General features: G+C 47.6%; 1 protein-coding gene across 2 annotated transcripts in view; it reads left to right on the top strand.

Moving 5' to 3' along the window:
• Positions 1 to 26,763, top strand: part of CNTNAP5 (contactin associated protein family member 5) — a 724,101-nt gene that overhangs the window by 478,045 nt on the left and 219,293 nt on the right. For both annotated transcript variants that reach the window (XM_087819922.1, XM_087819923.1), the window contains one exon: positions 14,167 to 14,367. In XM_087819922.1, coding sequence (XP_087676048.1) covers positions 14,167 to 14,367 — 201 coding nt within the window. The remainder of the gene's footprint in view (positions 1 to 14,166; positions 14,368 to 26,763) is intronic.

Here is a 26,763-nt window from a genome sequence, read left to right as displayed (position 1 = left end):
ACCTCGACACCCAAGGACCTCATATGTAGCGTCCAGCCTTAAAGGACTTTCATCCAGGCCATTCTGTGGAATTCATACAGCTATCCTGGAGGTACTCGACAGCCATGGAACCTGAGGAGAGTTAGCTTCTAAAAGACTCAGTCACTCATCTGTGCAATAGAGACAATCAGTTACTCTTAATTCAGTGGTTTGGTGTGCTGATGAAATATAATTGAATGAGCCGCGCACCTAATCCACTCAGTGCAATCGCTGGCATTCTCTAAGAGCTTCTGAAACGGAAGTTGTCATCATCACCTTCCTAAGAGGACCTAGATGCTGAAGGAATTTGGAGGAGAGCGTGATCAACAAGCCTTCCTAGGAGACACAGGGCTCGATAACTAGCTGTGATCTTGATAAGTAGGTGTTGCAGGGCTGGGCAGAGAGAAGAACAGAGGAAACCCAATCCTGGTGAACTCAGTGGGGTCGCAGATGTGGAGAAGCAGTGAGCAGGTGCCCAGGGCCTTCCCCTTGCTGGAGGGCTCCTGGCTTGCTCCTGTATCTGATGCAGAGCTACTGTTGGCTGAACGCTGCTTGTTCAGAAGAGTGAAATAACAAGTGGAAGTCAAAGGTGTCTCCAGAAAGCTTGCTTGCTGCTGCTCCTTTTGCTGTGAGTCCAGAATGCCAGGGAGACATGATGAATGAGAGTCTGTCTAGATGTCCCAAAGAATAAAAGAGCCAAGGTGGGCAAGTAACTTACGATGCCATGTTCTGTGAAGTAAGGGGAGCAGGAAAGCCTGTCACCTCAGAGCCTTTTTCTATCACTCCTCTGCTCATGCGGACACACCTCACAAGTGCACTTATTGGCCTTGCAGTCTGTGTACCCAAGGGTTTGAATATGTGATGTTTATGTCTATTTGTAAGGAGATGGTGGTTAGAGATGCTGGCTGGTTAGCCAGGTTCCACAGGGTTTTCCAGTGCGAGCCGTGACTAATCTGGGCAGCACTCCCGCATCATGTCTACTTTGGCTCTTCTGGAATATCATCCATGCAGCTCCTGCTTTAGACCAAGCTCTCATTCTTTTATTCTGCTAAGCTTATTTTCCTCTCATAGTTATTTTTTTTTAATTAAATTTATTGGGGTGACATTGGTTAATATGAACATATAGTTCCAGGTGTAGGTTTCTATGTTACAAGATCTGTATATTGCCCTGTGTGCCAACAACCCAAAGTCTTATCTTCTCCCGTCACCATATATTAGGACCCCCTTCACACACATCCTCCCACCCCCTTCCCTCTGGCAACCACCACACTCCTTTCTGTGTCTATGAGCTTCAGTTTTATATCCCACATATGAGTGAAGTCATATGGTTCTTAGCTTTTTTTGTCTGGCTTATTTCACTTAGCATAATACTCTCAAGATCCATCCATGTTGTTGCAAATGGCAGTGTTGCATCCTTTCTTATGGCTGAGTAGTATCCACTGTGTACATGTCCCACATCTTCTTTGCCCAGTCCTCTATTGAAGGACACTTCAGTTATTTCCATGTCTTGGCCGCCATGAATAATGCTCCAGTGAACACAGGGGTGCATATATCTTTGTGAATACATGTTTCTGCATTTTTTGAGTATATACTCAGGAGAGGGATGGCTGGGCCATATGGTAGCTCTATTCTTAATATTTTGAGGAATTACCAGACTGCTTTCCATAGTGGTTGTACCAGTCTACATTCCCACTAGCAGTGAGTGAGGGTTCCCTTTTCTCCACAACCTCTCAACACTTGTTGTTGCTCGTCTTGTTGATAATAGTCATTCCAACAGGTGTGAGGTGGTATCTTATTTTAGTTTTGATTTTCATTTCCCTAATGGCTAGTGAGGTTGCCAAAAGAATAAAATACCTAGGAATAAACTTAGCAAAGTACATGAAAGACCTATATATTGAAAACTACAAAGCATTATTAAAAGAGATTTAAAAAGACATAGCAAAATGGAAAATATCCCCTGTTCATGGATTGGAAGAATCAACATAGTTAAAATGGCCATAATGCAAAAGCAATATACAGATTTAATGCAATCCCTATAAAAATGTCAATGTCATTTTATTAAAGAAATAGAGCAAGAAATCATTAGATTTGTACAGAACCACAAAAGACCCCAGATAGCCAAAGCAGTACTGGGTAAAGAGAACAAAGCTGGAGGTATCACCCTACCTGACTTCAAATTACACTACAGAGCTACGGTAATCAAACCAGCATGGGACTGGCACAGAAATAGGTCAGTGGGACAGAATAGAGAGCCCAGATATAAAACCACATGTATATGGGCAGGTACTTTTCAACAAAGGAGCCAGAAACACACACTGGAGTAAAGAAAATTTCTTCAATAAATTGTGCTGGGAAAACTGGAAAGCGACATGCAAAAGAATGAAACTGGATTACAGTTTGTCCCCATGTACAAAAATGAACTCAAGATGGATCAAAGACCTAAATGTAAGTCCCAAAACAGTAAGTTACAGCGAGGAAAACATTGATACTACACTTACGGACCTTGGTCATAGAGGACATTTTATGAACTTGACCCTAAAGGCCAGGGAAATGAAAGCAAAAATAAATGAATGGGGCTATATCAAAAAGCTCCCATGCAGCAAAAGAAACTGACAACAAAACCAATAGGCAGCCAGCCAGGTGGGAGATGATATTTTCAAACAGTAGCTCCGACAAAGTTTCAATTTCCAAAATATATAAATGACTCGTTAAACTCAACAACAAACAAAACAAACAACTCAATCAAAAAAGTGGGCAGAGGACCTGAACAAACACATCTCCTTAGAAGACATATGAACAGACAATAGACATATGAAAAGATATTCATCCTGTCACAGTTCTTATGAATTTCTCTTTAATTTCCTTAATCAACAAGCATCCAACAAATCCAGCAAAGTCTGCAAGATCTTGGGCTTGGTTTGCCTCCCAATGCTGACACTTCGTAGTCTTGTCAAGTGTGATGTAGGCGACCTATTTATTTTTTTTAAATGTATCTTTATTGATTTCAGAGAGAGGAAAGGAGAGGAAGAGAGAGAGATAGAAATGTCAATGATGAGAGAGTCATTGATCCGCTGCCTAGCCCGCAACCCGGGCATGTGGCCTGACCGGGAATCGAACCCCGATCACCTGGATCCTGGGTCGATGCTCAACCGCTGAGCCACGCCCGGCCAGACTAGGTGACTTATTTGATCTCCCTGTTCCTCAGTTTTCTCCACTGTAATTAATAATAAAACTTTTTAACGTTGTTGGGTTCATATTAAATAATTGATGTACCCCTAACAAAAAGTGTTTAGCATTATGTACACAACACATGGTAGCTATTATTTATTGTTCTTATCACTCTGTCCCCAGAAATCCTGACTCTGGTTTCTGGAGATGCAGTAATTAAAATAAAAGCAATCGCTTTCATGAGAGCACAATGCCTGAAATAGTCCACGAATATCAATTTGTTACTAATCAATACTACCCTTGAACATGAATGTGCATCATGGTGTCAGCAGTTGAATTGGATAATAACTTTTGCTGTTTGATAATTGTTTGGCCACTTAGTCCTTAGCTGTGTGGGTTTGCGTGTCTGTGTGTGTCTGTGTGTGTCTGTGTGTGTCTGTGTGTCTGTGTGTTTGTTTCTGTATATATGTCTGTTAGTCTGTGGTCTGCTTGTTAATGTGTGTGTCTCTGTGTGTGTGTGTTAGTGTATGTGTCTGTGTTTGTGAGTGTGTGTGGGTGTGTCTGTATGTCTATGTGTGTGTCTGTGTGTGTGTGTTTCTGTGTGTGTGTCTGTATGTTTCTGTGTTTCTCTTTGTGTGTTTCTGTGCGTGTGTCTGTGTGTGTGTGCGTTTCTGTGTGTATGTGTGTTGTGTGTATCTGTGTGTGTGTCTCTGTGTATGTGTGTGTTTTTGTGTGTGTGTCTGTGTGTGTGTGTGTGTTTCTGTATATATGTCTGTTAGTCTGTGTGTCTGCTTGTTAATGTGTGTGTCTCTGTGTGTGTGTTAGTGTATGTGTCTGTGTGAGTGTGTGTGGGTGTGTCTGTATGTCTGTCTATGTGTGTGTCTGTGTGTGTGTGTTTCTGTGTGTGTCTGTGTGTGTGTCTGTGTGTTTCTGTGTTTCTATTTCTGTGTGTTTCTGTGTGTATCTGTGTGTGTGTGTGTGTGTGTGTGTGTGTGCGTGCGTCTGTGTGTGTGTATAAGAGCTCAGACACGTGGACTTGCTGGAACACAGTGGAAAAGTTTGAGCACTTTTGCCTGTGAAGCACTGCGCAAAGCGCTATCGTGTTTTCACCAAAGTTTCTGAAGTGTCCAAACCTACAGACAAGTTGAAAAAATACTAAAATAAGCCTCCATCCAAGTTTCACCTGAATTCTGTTAACCTTTTGCCGCATTCGCCCACTTGTGCTGCCTCTCTCTCATTCTCTCTCCTCCCTCCCTCTTCCTCACGAATTACCTTTTTCTTCCAGAACAATTCAAAAATAAGTTGTAGTCACAGTGATATTTAAGGCTAAAAACTTTAGCTTGTAGCTCTTAGAACAAAAGTATTTTTCTATATACCCACAATACCGAAACCAGACATAAAAATGAACGTTCATTAAATCAGCCCCAATAGAATCCCTCCTGCCTCTACCGTGTGCCTTATGGCAGAGTCTGGTTTTACAGTTTTATTTAGGACGAAGCACCTTCCGTGCCACGGGTTTGATGGTCACGTCCTTCTAGGCCCTTTTACCTAGAAGGCCCTTCCCCTAACTCATATCATTCTGTTTGCTTTTCGTGACATTAATTTTTTGAAGAGCAGTGCAAGGCAGCTCTTAAGCAAAATGTTCCATGTTTTGGCTTTTTAAAGTTATTCGTGTTAGAATACTTTGGACAGATGACCTGAGGGGCCATGTGTGGTCTGCTCAGTGTGTCCCATCGGGAGGGACACGGTCCCTCTGCGCACGGGGTGCTCAGCTCCCTCCCTGGCTAAGGCAGGTCTGCTATATCTCTGCATCCTGAGGGTAACATAATCAGTAAGTTGTCCGTGCCGCTCTGTGGGAATGTCCTGTTCCCCAACATTTCCTCTAAACCTGTTAGGGATCCGGACCCATCTCATTTATTACACCGGGATTTGCCAGGTGTTGTTTTCTAATTCCGTACCTTTTCTACACGTGTAGCTGTCATTCTGCACCCTTCTCTACCGAAGAGCTTTTATACCTCTCGCCCACCTCCACCTGCCTTTGTGTCACCATAAACTCATAAATTATCCCACTTTGAAACGTTGTTACTATTATTATATTTTTATGTTAAAACTGTCCCGCTGTAACTAGCCATGTTCCCTTCAATTCTGCTCCGTTGCCTTGTCTGCCTCCACTAGTCTTGGAGCACCTCCTCGCTTTGCTTTCTAGCACAAGGTGTTCCAACCTGCCTAGACCCAGACTCAGCTATTTTCCAAAGGAATCTAGTTCACTTTTGTAGCAAATTGCTTTTGGAAGCTAAGATCTAGGTGTTAGGTTTGCTTATTGTTTCTAGAGCAATAAATCCGGACTCCACGTGAAGCAAATTTAGTGACACCGAGAACATGCATGTGCGCCCCAGAGCAGATGTGTCCGCTGAAAGGAACATAGATCATTCCACTCACCTCTCCTCTTCGAGCTTTCTTTTCTAGAGCCTCCAGAACCAGAGCATAAAGTCACTAAGCGGAGGAAGTGGACGCTGACATTCACAGAAGGCGCGCCTCCTCTGCGAGCCGATAACGGGAGAGGGGAGTAGGCCTTGGCTCGCTCTCCTCGGGACTGAGGCCAGTGCACTGCCTTAGCGAGGCCCCTGAGCTCCATCTCAGCTGCTTAGGTCTAAACAAAGAGAAGGCGCTGCTGTAGTGAGCCGGTGGCCCGGGCGCTGGGTTATACTGTCTTGGAGTTGATCTCATTTATTCACACGATAAATTGGGAGGTAGAAATTTTGTCTCGTGCATTCTGAGGAAATGTAGGTTCAGAGAGAGCATGACCAGCATGACTCAGATGTGGAGACTGAATCAGGTCCATGTAAGTACCCCGCTTTTTCTTGAGAAGCACCCAGTAGTCCTGCCACAAAGACACCCCTAAACACCTCATAAAACGTCTAACATCACCAAAGCCCTGTCCACCGCCTCACAGCCCTCTTCCCATCAGGCAATTTTTATTCTGAGGCCCCTTTCTCCCTTCTGCTCAGAGGCTGGGGCCCTGACCTGGGCCAAGCTCCCTCTCGCCCCTCAGCTGCTGTCAGGCTTTCTCAGAATCAGGTGTGGATGCCCTAGGAGGTCAGTGTCACTCAGCCTGTAGCCCTCACCCTGCCACATTCTCAGTCCCTAATCTAGTGTTCTGCACACACTAGGTGTTTAATAAATTTTCCTTGAAAAAACCAGCAAACAGTAAACAAACAAGTAGGACACAGCGTGCATGGGGCCCATTCAAAAACACACCCTCCAAGACCATGACCCTGATTTCCCAGGTCTCTTAGATCTTGGTACCTGCTTTAAAGCAAGCAAAGAGAAAAATAATGTCCCAAATGGTACATAAAAAATAAAGGCGGGAGTGCAGCAGGGGGATAAATCACAGTCAAGTCTGCTGCATGGAGGCTGTAAAGCGTGGCCCACGCAGGCGGGCGGAGGAGCTGGCTCCTGGCCTGGCGCTAGGGGGTCGGCTCCAGCTAATGCACAGAGCAGGTGGGCACACCAGGGCCCCAGGGCCCTGATGCTGGCACTCAAAGCCCAGAAGCCAGGAAGCAGCATGTCTGCAGAGGGTGCAGCAGGGCGGGCGTCGATTCTCCAGGGCGGCTGGGCTGGTGCACAGGGGAGGGAACACAGTTCCGGGGGGACGTCTGATGCTTTCTAAAGGAGCTCAACTTTGTTTCACACTCACTGTCTCTCTTCCCTTTAAAAGTTGAGAGGGAGGTGGCATTGAGCCCTCTGCACAGGTCCCATAACTGTCTAATACTGAGACGGTCCCTTCTGATCCTTTCTGGATCAGACTGCTTGCAGCGGTTCAGCTCTGATTCCGGGTCAGTCTGTGCGCTGAGCCAGGGACTGTGCTCAGCTCACCCCCGTGCGGTTTGTTAATTTCTCACATTTCCGAACCTGGATTATATCCAGACTACAGGTGAGGAGACTGAGGCGCGGGCGGGTGTCTGACACGCTCAGGAACCTAGTCGGGGCAGAGGCGCCGTGGCCCGCAGAGGGCCCCGAGCCCAGCCGTGCTCTGCTCCGCAGCGTCCGCCTCCTTGCCCACAGAGGGCCCTTCCATGCGACACCTACCCAGCCGTCACTGCTCGTGATTTAAACAGGGAGATAAGACAGAAACATATGAAAAATTAAATAACTTCAATGCAAAACAACAAGAGATGTCAGTAGGCTGCAGATGTGTAGATGGTAAATGAGTGGTAGGACAGTGTTTTGAGGATTATTTAAGCTGTCCTTACCCTTGGCATAGAAAATTCACTTTGTCAACACAGATAACTTACCAGAAGTGACCCCAGGGACCTTAATATAGACTTGCTTTATTACAGTGGGCGGATAAGTGAATTCGCACATTTTTCAAAGGACTCTAAGCAGCTCCCCACAGTGATTTAAGTTCAATTAAGCTGGGTATTGACAATCTGTAGAGTCCCTTCTAAGTATTGTGATAGAAAAATAGCCCTTTTTTTTTCTGGCTCTGCAAAGAGACAAATATGTGTGTAGAATGAGGTCTTATTAATCAGAGGTGTTTTTTTCCTCTCTTTCCTTCTTCACTTTTGTTTATTATTTTTTTCTGAAGAATGTTCTCCATGGTAACAGATGAAACATGCAGCATCTATAATTATTATTATTAATAATAATGATTATCACAATAATAATAGCAATCAGATAGAATGGCAGGGAGAAAAACATGAAGAAATTAAATTGGCTCTGTATGTAAGCAGCTGTAGCTCCTGAAATGAGAACAAACAGAATCAGGCTGGTCACCTGGAGACCAGGAAGGGGGGTCACACAGGGCTCTTTGGGTGATGACTTGGAAAGATTTCATAACATTATAAATGTTGCAGAAAATTCCAGCATGACTGCTCTGCTGGGACTTGGTACATACTCTCTTCTCCTCTCTTGTTGATGTTGTTGGGTGCATGTGCGTATTGATCTTGTAACTTGACGTTTCTCTTCTTAAATTTGGACCATCACATAACAGATGCAAGAAGAGCTGCTTTGGAAATGCTGGAAGAAGAAAACCAGCAGAATACAAGTGGTAGAGATTGAATAACCTCGTCACTTGACAAAGATTTCTTGACGGCCTCCCAGGCGCCCAGCGCTGACCTAGGCTCGCTGGGCAGAAGATAAAGACTCCTGTCAATCGGTTGTCCATTTTCAAGTAAAAAGAGGGCACAGTGTCCACCAGACAGGCTTCTCTAACAGCCCCCTCCCTGCCCCCAGCAGATCTCTAGGCAGCCTCATCACTCAGAAGCTCAAGAGTATTTATAACGGTGTGAGATGTTTGTCATTCTTGTGTAAACAACTGTTTCCCCAAATCAACGGCAAGCTTCTGAAGGGGCAGGCAGTACATATGGTCCTGTGTATGCACACTCGTGGCAAGCACAGAACTAACTGAGCACGCATTTGAACACAAGAATGAATGAGACCTTTTACATCTTGGGAGACCTAATAGCTTTATGGAAAAAGAATTGAAAGCTAAATTCACAGAGCAATTAGAAAATGCTTCACTAATCTACATAACAAGGTGTCCTTATGTGTTTGAAATGGTGCTTTGGAACTCTATCTCATGTGCTATTTGAGAGCCAATGGCCTGTAGTTCCTTTATGTGCACAGGGCACGGTGGGTGGTGTGGCTCAAGGTCATGAGGTCATTCACATTTATGCCAGTTAATGATCATCATGGCTAAAGGGTGCTTTTAAAAACAAATATTTTATTTATTTGAAAAAACACATTTATTGGGATATTATGACATATGACACTGTTTAAGTTTAAGGTGTGCAATGTGTTGATTTCGTACATCTACATATGGCGGAGTGTTAGCTCACAGCTCCGTCACATGACATGCGTATCCACCTTTTTTGTGGTGAGAACAAGATCTAGCCTCTTAGCAACCTTGACATTTATCAGACAAAGTGTTGACTGCAAGCACTAAGCTGTGCATTAGATCTCCAGAGTGTATCTATCTACAAGCCTGTAGCCTTAAACAACATCTTTCCATTTCCCCAAAACTATAGTTATTAAAACAGCATGGCCCTGGCATAAAATAGACTCAGAGACCATGGGACAGAATAGAGAGCCCAGAAATAAGCCCTTGTATTTCAGTCACTCCTATTTAACAGGATGTGAAGGACTCCAATGGAGAAAAGATTGTTTCTTCAATAAATGGTGATCGGAAGAGTGGGTGCCACACGCAGAAGAATGAAATTAGAGCCCTGTCAGCACCACTAACAAAAAGTAACCCAAAATGAAGTAGAGACTTAAACATGAGACCAGCTGCCAGGAAACTCCTAAGAAAAAACATTGGGAGAAGCCCCTTGCCATCAGTGTTCCTGAAGACTTTCTGGATATGACATCGAAAACACAAGCAACCAAAGCAAGTCAACAAGCGGGGACACATCAAACAAAAATGCTTCTGCACAGCAAAGAAACAATCAACATAATTAAAAGAGACCCTATGAAATGGGAGAAAATACTTGCAAACCACATATTGGAGAAAAAAGCAAATATTTTAAAAATATAATAACTATTACTTTCAACTAACTGAGGTGCTTGCTGAATTGAACAGATTCCTGCCAGTTCAAAGTTTCCAAATGTGTTCACCTGAGCAGAAAATGTGTCCTGGCTCCCTCGGCGCCTGTGTTCCCCGGGCAGGAGGGGAGCTGGGGCTGTCCTCACCGTGGGCTTGAGCAGAATGAACACTGGGGAATAAATGAGAACAAAAGGCAGTATCAGTGCTTTTTGCAGGTTTCTGGTTCATGAAAATTAAACAACATACTCTGCTGATAAATTTCAGGAAATGTACAGGACACAGATAAATATAGAGAGACACGAGGCAATTTCAGAGTGAAAAGATAATTGAACAGCATGGTAATAATTTATCACCTAGGGCAGCAGCCCCAGTACAGGGGACGGCGCTCCATCCTGCCTTTTAAGCCCACTTGCCGGATGAGATCCCCGCCCCGGCTCTCTAAGGAGTGGAGCTGAGGTCCTCATTCTAATGTTAGAAAAAAAATTCTAATGTGTAAATTATTTTGCATGCTGGGCAACTTATTATGTGTCCATGTAAAATACATAATTACCATGTAAGTCATTATAGTACTATCATCATAAAAATGGTATTAAAATCCCTGCTTTCCAATGAGGGAACTTCAGCGGTGGTTATGTAACTTGCCCAAAGCCTCCAGCACAGGGCCTGACTGAATGGGCTTGTCCTGGCCCAGGCTGTCTCAAGACACCTTGCAGCCTGCTCGCTCCCCCAGGGGCAGGGCATGGGCCTTGCGGCGGGCGCCTGGCGCTGGAGTTGGACGACTTAATGATGCTTTTCCAGTCTTAGCATTTAGATGATTCTCTCTCATTCCCTGCGTGAAACGGGACCTTCTTGAGCTATAGGGCAACCTCTGTGGTTTTCTTGTGTGTGAATCCAAGTTCACAAAACTTCAAAAAGAAAGCAATTACTGTTCTGCGTTTTTTCCTCATGGATTTTGGTGGATTTGGGGAGAAAAGGCTGGGCTGAGTTTGTCTTATCTCCCCTTAAGGTGCCTTTTACTTTATGCTTAGGAAAGAACCTACAAGCTCTTATGAGGACTGCCTGAGGCCGCTGGCAGCTTCTTCCCCTGGGCACTGTTGTTAATAATAGCAGCATCTGACACCAGCGAGGTCCTGATGACTTTATATACAATGGGCAACACCTATTTCTGTGGAAGGCTTAGTAATTTTGTTAATAATGGACCTTCTCAAATAAATCCCCTCACTTACTCTTCACCACCACCTGCGTGGATGGCATCATTGCTGCTTTTCACGTTTTACCAATGAGGAACTGAACTTTAGAATGAGACCATTTGACCAAGGTTGCTTAGCCAGCAAGCACCAAGCTGGCAGCCAGTCCAGATCCGACTCCAGAGCTGGCTGCACACACTAATCTCCACCAACCCACTGACTAAATAGCCGTCTTGAATATTTAGCTCCAGGGGCCATGTTTTAGTACAAGCATGTGAGGGGTCACGAGTGCATCGCCTGCATCTACCTAGCGAACTGTTCGGGGCAAATCCTAGTTGTTTGAAAATCCTTCAGAGCTGACTTCACATGGACCTGCCCTGGTGCAACCGCAGTGCCACCTGGGGCAGGCGGCGGGAGCCTCAGCCCTTGGCGACCACCCTGAGGGGCGTGGACCTCCGGCCTTCACTACCGAGCCAGGGTCAGGGCTAATGGGCACTGCTGCCAATGAAGCTGGGCGGAGGGTAATCCCATTTACCCCCTTGCTTTCAGTCTTTACCCTGCCGCCTCCCAGGAGAAAAATAATCAGAGGACAGAAGTATCATTGAGAGGAAACCCAACAGAGACCGAGGTTTCGAGTAATCAGCTCTCCCCCGTCACTCATGCTGCGTTCGCAGGGAGGGCTCGTGAGGGCTGAGTGAACTGTGGGGAGCGCTTTGGAGCTCTTAGCATCCCTTTGTATCTTCTGTATACGGCATTTATCAGTAAGTGCCAACAGGTGATTATTAAAAGTTCAGTTTCCCTCAGGGCCCAGAGGCAGGGTTGGCAACGCGATGGCTTTAAGATGGCTCGCACAGTTTTCTTTTCACCTTGTCGAAGACAGAATTTGATCTTGGCACCGAGTCAATGACTAAATTTATGAATGTGTGAGCAGGTAGGCACATGACTATACAGATAGGAAACCTTTGTTCACTGGGAGGGAAATCCAAATTCTCGTGATGTGATGACACTGTGTGGGTCACTTTTGAAATCGGACAGATGGGCACAGTGGGATTGGGGACACATTCACTTCTCTCTCCGAGGGTTCGTATATCTACACACCTGCATCTGTGTACCCGCATAGACACAGACGCCAGTTACAGACATGTGGGCGTCTACCACGGCCGCTTCGTGGGCGGGCTGTCAGGCGTCCTGGTAAGAGGGGGGCGCGGTGCTTCTCCTAGGCTGGGGCGTCCTTCTCTGCCTCGGAGCGCCGCGGGCGTCTCAAGCTGTCCGCCCTCGCTTGTCCGTCGGCATCGCGGCCTTATTGAGCGATTGCCTTTCTTTAGTTAGTTTGTCAGCACTTGTCTATAGCGGCACCAGCAGTTTTGAAGTTTTTTGTGTTAATTGTGTAACATTATCATTTTTACCAATATGAATCGTGTCCTGTTTTTACTTTCGAAATCCAGTACCCGTCATGCTGATCTGTTTTTTAGACTTTGTAGAAAGGGCAATCCCGCCTCAGGTGCACACGGGGGACGGGGGCCGTTAGTGGGCTGGCTTTAGGAACATCCTCAGGACGCATCGGGATGCTTCCGCCGCTTAATTAAAAGCACACAAGGCCCAGCCGGGAGCGGCTCAGCGGTTGAGCATCGACCTGGGATCCAGGCAATCGGGGTTCGATTCCCAGTCAGGGCACAGGCCCAGGTAGCGGGCTTGGGCTCGATCAGTGACTCTCTCATCACTGATGTTTCTATCTGCCTCCCCCTCTCCTTTCCTCTCTCTGAAATCAATAAAGATATATATATATATTTTTTAAAAAAAAGCCCAGAAGGATGTGTCCTTTTAGAGTTGGCTGATACGGTAGAGGCCCCTGAAACCAAGCGCTTTTCCCCTTTCCTGCTTCTACTGGCTGACCTGCAGGGAAGGCAGTAACGTCGCTTATCCAAGCCTCGGTCCTCTTCTCAGCGGTTCCAGTCAGTAGGGGCTACGTCCGGCGCCACGCTCCTGTTCGTGTCTGACATGCCTTGGGCTGTTTCTTCAGTTCTTGACCTTGGTCTTCTCACCTGTTAGGCTGAGGAGGGAGGGCAGAGGGAGCCGTGTGGTGTCTATGCCGAGTCCCCTTTCAGCCCCAAGAACCTAAAAGAGGGGTGATGCTCTTATGTGGTAAAGATGCTCAGGTGACAGCAGCTTGTCAAGACGTCTTGTTTCCCGCTTTGCGTCATCTGTAAGCATGTTCAGGATTAAATTCTGTGCCAACGGCAGCAAATGGCTCAGCCTAAGTTATCGTTACAGAACGTCGGATGCCTCCCAGATGGTGGCTTAGGTTTTTGGCTGCTTTTCCATCGTAACAGACCCGCCACAGTGTAGCTGTTTTGCTGTCCTTTCATTTTTATTTTCTTACTGATGATAAAACTGAGCCCCCGAATCTGAGGTGACTTGTCCAAGTCTGTTTTTAGCAGAAAGGGGTTTCGCATGTAGGGCTCTCAGCTTCTAAACTTTGAATCCCCCCGCCCTCCTCGCCTCCAGTCTCGCCCGTCCTAGGCAAGCCTGCTCTCCCTCCCTGACTTCAGGCCTTCGTCTCCGCGTGCTCTTTCCTGTAAGCCCCCCAAGTGCCTTTGGCAGACAGGGGTGGCATGGAGGTGGAATATGAGAACAGCAATGAGATGCCTTGGAGGTCGGTATGGATTGCCCGATTCTGTTCTTGTTAACTGGGTGCATTTTCCAGAGACTCCTGTGCAGCTCTCATTTTCTCCTGGACCTTGTGGTTTTCTGGGGTAATCATGGGCGCTGGTGTTTCTCGGGTGAAGGAGGGTGTGTGGGTAGGTGAAGGAGGACTTTGGAAGACTGAGGGCTCCGTTCTTGCTCAGTCACTTACTAACTGCGTGACCCAGAGTGAGCTGCCTGTCTCCTCACCTGCGTTTCCCCCACTTCTGGCACGGCGGATTGGCTCCCTTCTGATTTTAATAGTGTGGATTTTAATGAGATAATGGGCATTAAATGCTTAGCACACAGCCTGTGGAGTAAGGGCTCCAAATCTTTAGCTCCCAAGATTGCTAACCTCCATTCTCTCCCCGAGTGGAGCTCTGTGAGGAGCAAAAATCCTCTGGTCAGATCGCTGGTGCGAGTAGAGCGCCCAGGTGGTGCGTCATGGCTGCAAGGCGAGGCTCCCATCATGCTGCTTGCAAGAGCCTCTGTTTTTTCGTTTTTTCAGTGTGACCCTCTTTTGAACTCTCTTCTAACCCTTCCTCCTCGGGTTGTGTTTCTGGGCAGAGGACAAGATCTGGACATCTGTGCAGCACAACAACACAGAGCTGACCCACGTGCAGGGCGCCAGCCCCCAGCAGCCCTACTCCATGGCCCTGGCCTACGGGGGCAGCCTGGAGCAGCTGGAGGCCGTGATCGACAGCTCGGAGCACTGCGAGCAGGAGGTGGCCTACTACTGCCGGCGGTCGCGCCTGCTCAACACGCCAGGTGAGGCTCGCGGCCCTGCCACCCTGCCTGGCCCGCGGGGTGACCGCAGGGCTCCTTAAACCAAGGCGATGGTGTTTGCCCGCAGGGGGCTGCGGTTACTGTGCTGCCCTGAGCGGTGGGGGGCAGGCTGCTGGGGGAGGGCTGGGAAGGGGCAGGTGCCGATCCAATGCCCAGGGTGGGCCAGGAGGCAGTCCCGTGGCCTCTAGGGCTTCTCCTCGTCTTCAAAGGGGATTATGATAACGGCCACCCTGCAGCAGGTGTGGCGATGGGACGTGCCTTGAGAGCAATGGCATTTGAAGACACACTTGGACTAGGCATAAAACAGGCGGAGGTGGGAGCTTTCTGGCGGCTGGAACAGCATGTGAGGAAGAGACAGGATTTCTGCGCATTCGCAGAGCGTGATGAGTTCCGTGTGGGGCAGAGGACACGGGGAGCCGTGAGGCCAGCAGGGTGGCAGGGGCCGCCCATGTGCTTACAGCACTAGTTACCGGAAACCTGGAGGCCTCCATGGAAACTCTTAGGGTAACCTTATTTTTAAGTCTTTTCCTGTGGTTATTTTTTTAGAGTAAAGTGTTGATTTAATTATTAACATATCTGTAAGAACAAAAAACCAAACCAAACAAACAGAAACCTTCTAGGACTGCTTAAAAACCACTCAGGGATTTTGTAAAATGTCAGGTGGGCTTGGTCGCCAGTTATGCATGCCCTGAGAATCAGTCATTTTTTGTAAATATCAGTTCATCGTTTGTTTCATGTGGAAAAAAGGCTGCCCACTGCAGGGATGTGGGGTGTCCAGGAAAGGTCAGGATCTCAGCATCACGTAACTTACAGTCCAGTGCTTGGAAGTTAGGAGCGGTGCGCGGCCTGAGGGAACCAGACAATGAAATGCAAAGAGGAGAAGGCGCAGACGCCTCACCATATAGCCCACAGCTTCCCAGACCTAGAATCTTTAGGGAGACCTCGTTCCGCATAAGTGAATTTTCCAGATAATTGTCACTTATTCCTTTAAGCGGCAAAACTCTTTTGAAAGAATTTCTAACTATTTGAAATGAAAATCTTTCTCAAATAGATTACACGCTTCCTTGCCTTCTTAAACAGATAATTCTGAATATAAAATGTAACCTTTTCTTGATGACTCAGTATCACCATTGTGAAAATTAGTTACTGTGCCGGCCGTGGCTCTGAGGCAAGCCTTGGGGGCCCTCAGAGGTGCTCCCCGGAGAGATTCAATGCTTCTGTTTGTTCCCGTTTCTCCCTCTTCTGGCTGTTAAGCCTTCATGACACTCTCGGCACTATTTGCAAAATGCCTGGGTCTCGAAAGCAAGCTCCCGTCTTTATGCTGTGTTGTTGCTAGTGTTCTCGGGATTGGGTCTGGTGGGATTTAGGGAAGGTGTGAGCGTGTGCATTGTGACGACGGGGTTTCCCTCGGCATCTGCACCCTGTGAGGTCAGTTTGGCTACACACTGCCATTGCACATGTTTTATTTTTTTTAATTTTTAATGTTTTCGTAATACTCACCTGACAATTTTTTTTCCCATTGCTTTTCAGAGAGTGGAAGGGAGACAGGGAGGGAGGGAAAGAGAGAAAGAGGGGGAGAGAGAGGCATAGGCGTGAGAGGGCCCGTGGACTGGTTGCCTCCCACACGCCCCGCCCGGCGTGTACACTTGACCATGGATCAAACCTGCGCCCTGTGGCGCACAGGCCGACTCTAACCACTGCCCACAGCAGCCAGGGCTCCACGTGCTTTATTTTTCTAACGTTACTGCCTTTGATGTTATAAGGATATTCGAGGGGGAGGGCCATGGGTTTGGGAGCCACCACAGTGAGAGCGAGGCCTTGACTCTCCCTGCCTCTTACTAGTCATGTGACATTAAGTTCCACAAGTTACCCGTCTTCCCCAATTTCCCCACCAAACATTTACATGAGAGTCCTGAGCCACGGAGGCTCACAGAAGACTGAACGAAGCTTAGCCTGTGCTCGGCACTGGGCCTGGCGCACACGGGGGAGTCCAGCAGACACGGCTGCCCCGTTTCTTTCTTCACTCACGGCTCCCAGCCTGCAGGGAGGGTCCCAGACTTGTGCGTTGCTGGGAAACAAGTTCATGGAGCACGTTATTTCTATTTTAGATGTGTGAATAGAATAACTATAATGATCATAACTCATGTGAGAAAATAATTTCACCCCCCACAGAAGAGGATGTTGCATTTGGGGGTGTCCTTCCAGATGCTCCACCGCATGGGTGTTCACAGAGGCCCCGTGTAACACACTGCACGCAGGTTGGGGTTTGCGGGCACCCACTACTCCTCCTTCCCCCGGGTCTGAGTCAGAGCAGGGGGAGGAAGGAGCAATGGGCATGCTCACACGGTGTCCCCTTTCTCCTGGTGGACCGGAGCCTGAGGGGACCCCTCGCCTCCACCTGCAGTGGTTGTGGCACTGGGTGGGGTGGAGCTGCTGGCAGAGCCCCTCCTAGAGACGTGGCCCAGCCTCAGGCCCCCAGGGCAGAGATAGAGCCCCTAAGCCCCAACCCAGGTGTGCCCCCCTCATGGGCATGCGGGAGGGGGACAGTAATGTGCCCAGGGCACTGTCCTAGTCAGGGCTTCTATAACTAAACACCGCAGCCTGGCTGGTTCATAAAAACTGAAATTCATTCCTCACTCGTCTGGAGAAGTCCATGCTCAGGGTGCCAGCGTGGTTGGGTTCCTGTCAGGGACCTCTCCAGGTCACACACAGCCCACTCATGTCCTCAGGTGGCAGAGAGAAGGGGAGAGCACCTGCACTAATCCCACTCATGAGGGCCCCACCACCTCCCAAAGACCCCCAGCTCCTACTACCATCACCCGCGGGTAAGGCTTCAACCCTGTGATTGGATTTTGGAGGGACACAAACACAGTTCCTAACAGGCACATACATGCAGGAACATTTTCCTAATCTTCCTAATTGTGAAGGCAGCCACTTCTCCACGGGAAGACCAGGGGCGAGGGGAGAAGGGAGAGACCCACCTCTGCTTACCGGGCTGTCAGCCTGGAGAGCTGAGCACGCGTCCCCTCATCTGCGAAGCGCGGACCCTGTGATATTGTTTCACTCTCTGTATTTCTCCCTCTCTCTCCCTCCCTCTCTTCCTCTTTGTCTCTCCCCCCCACACACACACACACTGTACAAATACCATTCCACATCAGTAAATGTGACTTTATGCCAAGTGGTCATTAACAAGAGTCTTTCACTATATGGCTGTGCCATGATGCACATACAAAATTAATAAACCTCCTATAGTTTGGACATTTAGATTATTCCCATTATTTTAATGTTACAAATGCTGCATGAATATATTTACTCGTAGCTTTTTGTGAACAAACCTGACTATATCCTTAAATAAATGTTTTGGATTGCTGTTGCCAGGACAGAGAGTGTGCATGTTTTTAAGGTTTTGCCATGTTGACTTCTACAACGTAACCGGGTTATACCAACCACCCTGCCGGCGCTGTGGGAGTGAGAGCCATTTCCCAGCAATCTGATAAATGCAGAGGGGCTCACGGACAATGATAAATATTGCTGTTAATTAAACACATGGGTAGGCTGACGCCCATAGCTTACTGGAGGTAGATACTACTGGTAGCCAGGGTCAGTAGAAGCTATGAACTGTTACAATTGTGGCTATGGTGGGCTCAGATTACTGAGAGCATGTGGAGGCTGACTGATTCCTGTAGAGTGTCCACACTGGACACACTGGACACTAGAGCAAGGAATGAAAGACGGCGGGATGAGAGAAAGTAAGGTTAGTGGCCACCAGCAACTGAGTGCCACTAGTGCTTGAGGATACGGGGTACTGTGCAGCATCACCTCGAATTCCACACAGTGAGGGCTGCTGTCCTCACCTGGCACTGCAGGAAGCTGAACCTCGGGGAAAATAAGACCCTTAGTTAACAGCACACGGCTGGGAAGGGCCGGCCTGGTTCCTGAACCCAGCTCTGCCCAAAGCCGAAGCAAGATTGCTGTGCCTGATACACTGGGAAAGGTCGAGCCAAACGTTAGAAGGAAATGGAGCAGTCGGAGGAGACGTGAGTATATATGATTTTTCTTATTTTGTAGGAAAATGTGGGTGAAGAGAGGCGAGCAGCCAGGGCCGCCTCTCCTAGACGGCGCCCCTGCCCGGTGCAGCACCTTCCCTCACTCACGCCCCTTCCCGCAGCGGCTGCCGGTCCCTATAACTGTCCCCTGAGCTGGTTCCCTCTGTTCCCTTGGGGCCATTCCTCCAGTAGCCGAAAGGGAGGTGCAGACAGAAGTCAGGCTGGATAGAGGCCCGATAGGCTCAGACCTCGATCTCCACTGTATCTTTTCATTTAGTTAGTGATTGAACCACGGCACTGCCGTTTTCTACTGTTTCCTCTGATAGTCTTCCCAGACCTGCTGGTCAGTGCCGGCCAATGCAATGTGTCATCTGCCTCGGTAAATAAAGGTTTATACTAGTAACTCTTGGAAGGGACAGAATCCGAAGGCATCAGAGTCCCATGGAGAAGGGCCTTTGCTGCTCCTGCGCCCTGTAGTTGTCCGCACTGCCTGGCTACTTGCTACCCTGAGCTGCATGCGGGTCTGTGGCCCGACTTCAGGGCAGTTTTCATGTCAGTGTCATCAGCCCACAAGTGCTCAGAGGCACCTGTCAGCAGGGAAGCAGGTGGTTACTCGTCCCCAAGGACAAGGGCTTCCCTGGCTGAGCCCGGGCTTTTCCTCACTGTCACACCTGTGTAGGAATTTTGCCCAAAGTGGAGTTCCTGATGGTTACAGACTATGAGCATAGAAATAGAGCAGAGCCCAGGTTAGGAAACACCAACAGAGGACAGAGGAAGACGCATGGAGCCCCAGCCTGGAAGAGGCGTTAATCGCATGGCCAATTAGCTCCACGACCCACTGTCCCTGCTGGAAGGAAGAGAGATGAAAAGGGGAAAGGAAGGCAATTGCCTGGGGGAGCCAGGGGCTGGGTCCCTGCTGGGAGTGGGCATCGAAGCCCTGTCTACCCCAGTTCTCTCCAGTAGCCTCCATGGCGCCTGGTATCCCCTTTGAGACCACTTGCTGGGTGTATTGAGTGTGTGCATCTCTCTTCATTCACATGTTGTGTAGTGGAAACCTGTTTGGGACGGTTTCCACCACACAGATCTGAACTTCCTCAGGAGAGGGAAGAGGCCAATGCTAACACACGGGAAACACTGGACATGTAGATGCCTGAACTTGCAACCTATAGCGGATGGAGAGCCAGCCAGAGTTTGCTTTGGTTCCAAACAGAAAGCATTCGCCCAGCAAATGAGTCATGCAAACATGTTTGCCACCTGGGTTGTTCAAGGTCCTCAGTAGAAATAAGGATTCAGTGCCCTTCCAGCCCCCATCTCCCCACTGCCCAAAGTCACCCCTGTTCACTTCTTAATGTAACAGGTGAGTGGTTTCCACCTGGAGCCAACTGCTTCACCTGGTCACATAGAAAGAAAGAAAATCCTATTTCTTTTAATCTATTCTATAATTATTAATTTTCCGCTTCACTTTGATGATAGTTTAAGTGAGCAAATAGCTAATTGGCTATTGGTATATATGTTGATGTGCAGCATGTGATTTATACTCTAAATAAATATATGCTGTAGTAGGTATGAATATGTATATACCACATTACATACTGCAGAGCCTATGCTACATGTCATGTACTGGCATATGCACTCATCACACACTCTTTGTATTCCCAAGTAGATATATAAATGCACTGTGTGTATAAACCTTCAGGTCTACTTGTAATATTTAATGTCGGATGTGCACAAAACTAATAATTCTGTTTAGAAATCTGAGTAAGGATTGTGATACATAACAGTCAAATTACTGATAAAAAAGAAGAAACGAAGGGTTTCTGGGGTTCCTGAACTTAAAACACTTTGTCCCCAACAATTGATCAATTAACACATGTTTACATTTTATTTCATACCATAAGCATTTATAGATTCTTCATTATGTGCCACACACTTTTCTGGCTGGGTGGAATAAAACATTCAAAAAAGAGATCCTGCACACATGCTTGTAGTAGAGACAACAGAAACAACCAAACCCACATGTATATGTACTCACACACAAGCATGCACACACATCACATGTCCACATAGTCATACACATTCATATGCATGTACACACACACCACATATTCACACAGAGATGCATGTACACACATATATACACATGCAGATACCACATATTCACACACACATGCACACACACAAGCATGCATGCCACTTATTCACACTCACATGCACACAGATGCACACACCACATATTCACATGCATGCATTCACACATATATATGCATGCACATTCTACATATTCACATGAACATACACAGGCACACACAGATATACACATGCACACAAGCATGCACACCACATATTCACACACACACACATGCACACACATGTACACATACACAAGCATGCACACAACACATATTCACACACATACACACATATGCATGCACACAAACATACACACATACCACATATTTGCACACACATTCATGCACACATATATATGCATATGCACACGACACATTTATAAACACATACACACAAGCATGCACACAACATATATTCACACACATATACACACATATACACATACACACAAGCATGCACACACACCACATATTCATGTGCACATACATGCACACACATATACACATGCACACAGTACATAGTCACATGTACACACATGCACACACATATTCACATGCATGTACACACATACATATGTCCATGCACACAATAATTTCATGGAAAATGTGAGGCAGAAAAGTGAAGAAAGATCAGGGTCACACCTGAGAGTGACCCTCATGGGGGTTCTCTTGCACACAGGCTTGTAGGAAAGGCCCTCATGGCTGCTAGGGGTCCTGCCACTGCCCCCAGAGTCTTGCTGAAATCCAGATGGAGGACTCCAGGCTGAGCAACGGCAGAGGCCAGTGAGGCTAGTGGGAGGGAAAAGGGAACAGGGGTAACCGGGAAACGAGATTGGGATATCCGGAGGCTGAGACCAGACCACGCAAGGCTGAGGACTGAGTTTTATTGTGCACAGGGAACTCACTAGAACAAGAGATTTCTCTTTCTTTTCCATTTCAAATCCCAAAGCTAATGTCTGTTTTCTTTTACGTCAGGCTAAACCAGGTATTTGTAATTTGCTAAGCACTTGGACATTTTAGCTCACTGCCTCTCCCTGGTGGGCTGGAAAGAGCTCAGAGCTCCCTGGGAGCAGAAGCCGTTTCTTACACAGCCCTGATCCCTACAGTCCAGCTCGGTGTTGCCCTCAAATCCTTAGAGCCCACTTGCACGGCCTGATTCACGGCCTCACTTATGTTCTCACTGCCCCAGTGGAACTGGATTGAGGGCACTTTGGCAGCCTCACCCCCCATGTTACTACTCCAGACCCACAGCCACACCCCCACCCACACATCTTAGAGGTCCCTTGGAAAGCAGGGGCCTTGTTCCTTGCAGCACACACCTCTCACCTATCTATGTGTACTTTCCCCCCAGCCGCTCCGTCCCTTCTTCCCCCTCTCCCTTCCCTCCCCCTCCCTTTCTAATCTCCCTCTCTCCGTCCTTCCACAGACACATAGGCACAGACACAGAATGTACAGGTGGAACTGGAACTGACCCTGAGTCCATGGTCCCTCCAGCACACCAGCCGTCACCATGCTACTGAAGACAGTTTTTGTCACAGGAGCAGCATAGTCAAAGCACAACTGTGTGGGTGACACCCGGACAACAAACACTGGGCAGTGGGTGAAATACTTTAACTAAAGGGCGTTTCCACTTCACCTGCTTTAAACCCCATAAAGGAGCAAGTAGTTCCTGTGAGGCCTACCTTTCGATTCCCGCCTCTGCTAACCATGCTGGCTCCCAGCGACGGAGCGCCTGCCTCCTCTCTGCCCAGCATTTCCAACACTGTTGTGTTTAACCCGCTCGATGACCTTATGCCGTTTGTATTTTCATTCTCATTTTATCGATGGAAGGGGAGGAGATAAGGAATTAGGTGTTTCACCCAAGGTCTCAGCCACTAAGTGCTAGAGGCCACTTTCAAATAATCGCCTGGGCTTTAGCCTCTGTCTGCAGTCCTAAGCAGTGTGCAGAAAGAGAAAGGGGGTGTCTCAGAGAGAAGGGGGACAGCAAGCAGAGGGTGCAGGTGCCCAAAGAAAGATGTTATCTTCATCCTGGCCGTGGACTAGTATGTAACACGGTGCCTTTAAATGCAGTGGTTTACGACAGGCACCTTGGAACAGACTGACCGCTGTCGGAGGGAGGGTCTGGGGGACCGGATGAAAGAAGGTGAAGGGATTAACATCAAACCTGTGTGCATCACCCGTAGACACGGACCACAGTGTGGCCATGGCCAGAGGGAAGAGGGGTGAGAGGAGGTGGGCAAAGGGGGACAGAAGGAGGCTTTGCTTGGGGTTAGGGGCGCAGGATGCAGTGTGCAGGTGATGTTTTGTTGAGGTGCACACTTGAAACCTATATGGTTTTGTGAACCAATATCACCCAATAAATTCAATAAAAATCAGTCAGCATTCATTTTGCCCACAACTCTGCTGCTTGGACATTGACCAGCAGGACGCGGGCACCTCTCCTTCACTCCGCATCACCAGGGCTGGGCTGAGCCACCCGAAGCCCTGCTCACCCACGGGGTGCTGGCTGTGGGCCCCTGTCCTCTGTGAGGCATGTGGCTGGGATCTTGTTGTACATGTAAAGTTTCTGTGTGGCTGCTTGACTTTGTCATAATGCTGTAGCGAGGTGTCAGGGACAAAGGCCCCCTGAGCGGGAGAGCGAGGTAGGAGCTGTGCTGAGTTGTACGGCCTCCTCAGGGGGCACCACTTCTGCCGCAGTTCAGTTACTAGGACACAGTCTCTCAGATTGGCCCACAGTCAAAGGGAGGGCACTGGAGTCCATATTGTAACGAGGTGACTGTACAGACATGTTTTAAAACGGCCTTGGCCTCTTCAAAAGGTTGCAGGAATAGTCACCTAGCCTGAGAAAATGCAGCCAATCCAGGGCAGTGTCAGGAGCCAAACCAGGTCAGAGCTGATTCATGTTCGGCTCTCCATTTTTACCTCTCAGGGACTTCTGTCATTCTCAATGTGGCGAAAATCTGTTTATAAGAGTTTAGCAAAGGTCTTAAAAATACAGAGACACCATCACACAGATCAAGTCGGCTCGTCTGCTGGACATGACCCACCCTTTCTAATGTCCCCATAGCTGTCTCTGGCTGCTTCACTGTGAGCATAAAGTCAAGTCAGAGGTGGTGGATTTTATAAAGGAGACGTTTACCCTAATGGAGCTGCAGAGGTGGGTGTGTGTCTGAGGAAAACCAAAATTATCCCACCAAATTTATGACATGATAGGTGTCTCACTGTGAATGAATTGCTGTTCAGACCATTAGTTACTTAAATAATCAGCATGGGTTGCCCAGAAATCAACATTCAGGTCCTGTAGAAGATAATTTTTTAAGTTTTCTCACCACTGTATGAAAGACCATGTTCACTTACTTTATCTCAAATGTACTTTATCTCAAATGTGCTTATGAGAAGAATCCTATTTCCTGATTTTAACCTGTAGTACAGAGGAAACAACATGGAAAGAACATGAATTTGGATTCATTAAACCTGATCTTAAATGTTACTTTTTTTACTAATTAGCTGTAAAATCCTAACAAGTTACATGCATCTTCTGAGCCTCAGGTTCCTTATCTGTAAAATATAATGAGATCAATGCCATGCGTTGCATGTAGGAGACATTCAAGGTCCAGCTGTTGTTTTAGTCAGTATTTTATTGCACTTTCCACAGAACAAGGAGGGATATGTCTCCCCCAGCCACCAGGAGATGGTCTCAGAATCCCATGATATGTCTAGTGAAAGAGTTCGATTTGGGGATTTGCCTCTTGTTGGCCGGAGGGCAGACTTACTTTCTACACCACAGTTCTCTTATTTATAAATGTGCGATTTACCCACCTCATAGTGCAGGCGAGAGTGTTAGAGTTAAATCCATGTCCCTTCCCCACCTCTAACCCACTCATCTCTCTTCTCGTTGCAATAACTGGTATCATCAACTGTCTAGTTTCTTAGGTGAACATGCTGGACTCATTTCCTCCTGACCATCTCAGTTCCCATTCAGTACACAGACAGATGCCCAAACCCGTCCACCACCACCTACTTTGACCCCAGCCTCTTCTGTTTAGTTTCACTACTTCTACCTAAATTCACAGCTCGTCACCTCCAGACTGGACAAGAGCATCAGGTCTCTGTTTCCTCTCGTCTTCCAACCCTTACCCCACCTCCCTACAGTTTACAGCTCACACAACAGACAAAGTGATGATCTTTCCAAAATGAGATTCTATAACCTGGCCTCAAACCCTGCCCACTACTCTTGGAGTGGACTCCGGATGCCTGCTGTGGCCCACAGAGCTCCGGAGGCCCCTCCTCCACCGCTCACTGACCTGGCCCTGCCCCTGTATCCTGTTCCTTGCCAAGCTCCCCCCACCTCTTGGTGTTGCACTAGCTGTACTCTCTACTCAGAAGTTTCATCCCTCTTCCCATGCTTGTCTCTCAACTTAAAATTTATCTACAACCCAAGTCTCCACTCCATCACGCTTTGTCGCTTCATCCCATTTTAATATTCTGCAAGGAGGTTATTACTACCTGGTGTTTCCTTGCCATTTGTTTGCTTGTTTACTGTCCACCCCCATGAATAGATTGTGAGCTCCATGAAAGAGGAACTTCTTTGTCTTGTTCAGCATTTTATATCCAAATGCCTAGGATAGTACCTGACTTCTAGCAAGCATTTAGTTCGTAGTTGTTGAGTGCACGAGGATCCCTCCTCAATTAATAGCAAGTGTCACTCATGTTCATATGCTGGAGGGCCCCTGATGAAACAAGCACATTGGGCTGATTCTGCTGCAGGGGCTCTTGCCAGCAGCAAGCAGCCCCTCAGAGCGGGGATGGGAGTGGGGAGCTGCCTTCCACTTCTGGATCATCAGCCATGGGTTCTCTGTGACCTTGAGAAAGTCAGCTTGGGGGCTTCACGTTTCTCATCTTTAATCCCAGCAGGTTATACTTGCTGTTCTCCAAGGGTTCTTTCTTCCCTGCCTGGCTTTCCATGGCTCTGCGCTAACCAACGCAGGGCGAGATAAAATGCATGTCACAGTTTTTACTATCTCCTCACAGTAAAAAACTAGAGGGCTTGGTTTAAAGGGGGGGGGGAGGGGGAGACTTTTGTCACACTTAAGGCCATGAAATATGATAATTTATTTATATAGTAGGTGATATTTTTTGACACCTCTGTGCACCTGATCTTCTCAGAATACACATTCCATATGGCGATGCGAATTGTGCAGAGGAAGTACGAATCTTCCCCAAGGTCAAAGCCAGCCCAGGATCATAAGAATAACAAATTCTTTCCTGAGAGTATTTATGAATCTATTACAGTATTTACTTTATGAACACATTCGGCGGGTTGTGAGTCAGACATGGAAATACAGCTCATTTCTCCGTTAGGCCAGATATTCCTCATGGGTTGGCTGGGGCTCTGCTCCAAGTCCTCTCCCCCAGGACCCAGAGTGATGAGCCACTCTTGTGTCCCACACAGCTGCACAGGTGAGGCCTTCCGTCTACTGAGCTGAGGAAGCTCCTCGTGGTTTGTTACTGGGAGTCAGGGCTGAAGCTGGGCTTCCTCCCACCTGAGCCCTCACTGTAACCAGGCCAAAGGGAAAGCAGCAGGTGCCAGGAGGAGCCCAGGGCATCGCGTCACTTGCCTTGGTTCGAGCACTTGGTCTATGACACATCAGCTGGTGATCTCACGTAAGGCACTCAACATCTCTAAGCCTCAGTTTCCCCATCTCTAAGAATGAGGTGACAAAAATAACATTAGTGATATCCACAAGAACAAAAATGTTCAGGAGCTTCCACTCTCTAAAATTCAACTTCTCAATTTGTCTAATTTTTTTTGAAATGACGGAAGTGATTTTGTAAACCAGACTTTCACTGTGCTCTTCGTTGCTGAGAGGCAGCAGTGGGTGAATTTACTGCTGTGTGCATTCCTCCACGCGCGCATGTGTGTGTCCGGGTAGCCTAAGTGAAAATACCAAGCAGCGTTCTAGGTGTTATAGAGATTGCTAAGCCGTCACCTCAGTGCGGCACAGCAGAAATGTTTTAGACTCTGACGCAAAAACAGCTGAATTCCCTGTTCTGCCACTTATTTGCTGAGTAGCCATTGTCAGGTCATCACTTGAGCCTGTGAGTCACATTTTCTCATCTGCAAAATTGTCACCACCTTTACAGGCTTTCCCAGGGATTGCAATGCGTGTGTAAATGGGGCTGACCATAGTGGCTACTGTCAT

Source organism: Miniopterus natalensis, chromosome 8 (genome assembly GCF_054644295.1).
Source record: "Miniopterus natalensis isolate mMinNat1 chromosome 8, mMinNat1.hap1, whole genome shotgun sequence".
In the NCBI taxonomy this organism is placed as follows: Eukaryota; Metazoa; Chordata; class Mammalia; order Chiroptera; family Miniopteridae; genus Miniopterus; species Miniopterus natalensis.
The sequence above is the reverse complement of the archived record's forward strand: the minus strand, read 5'-3'. Positions and strand labels throughout refer to the sequence as shown.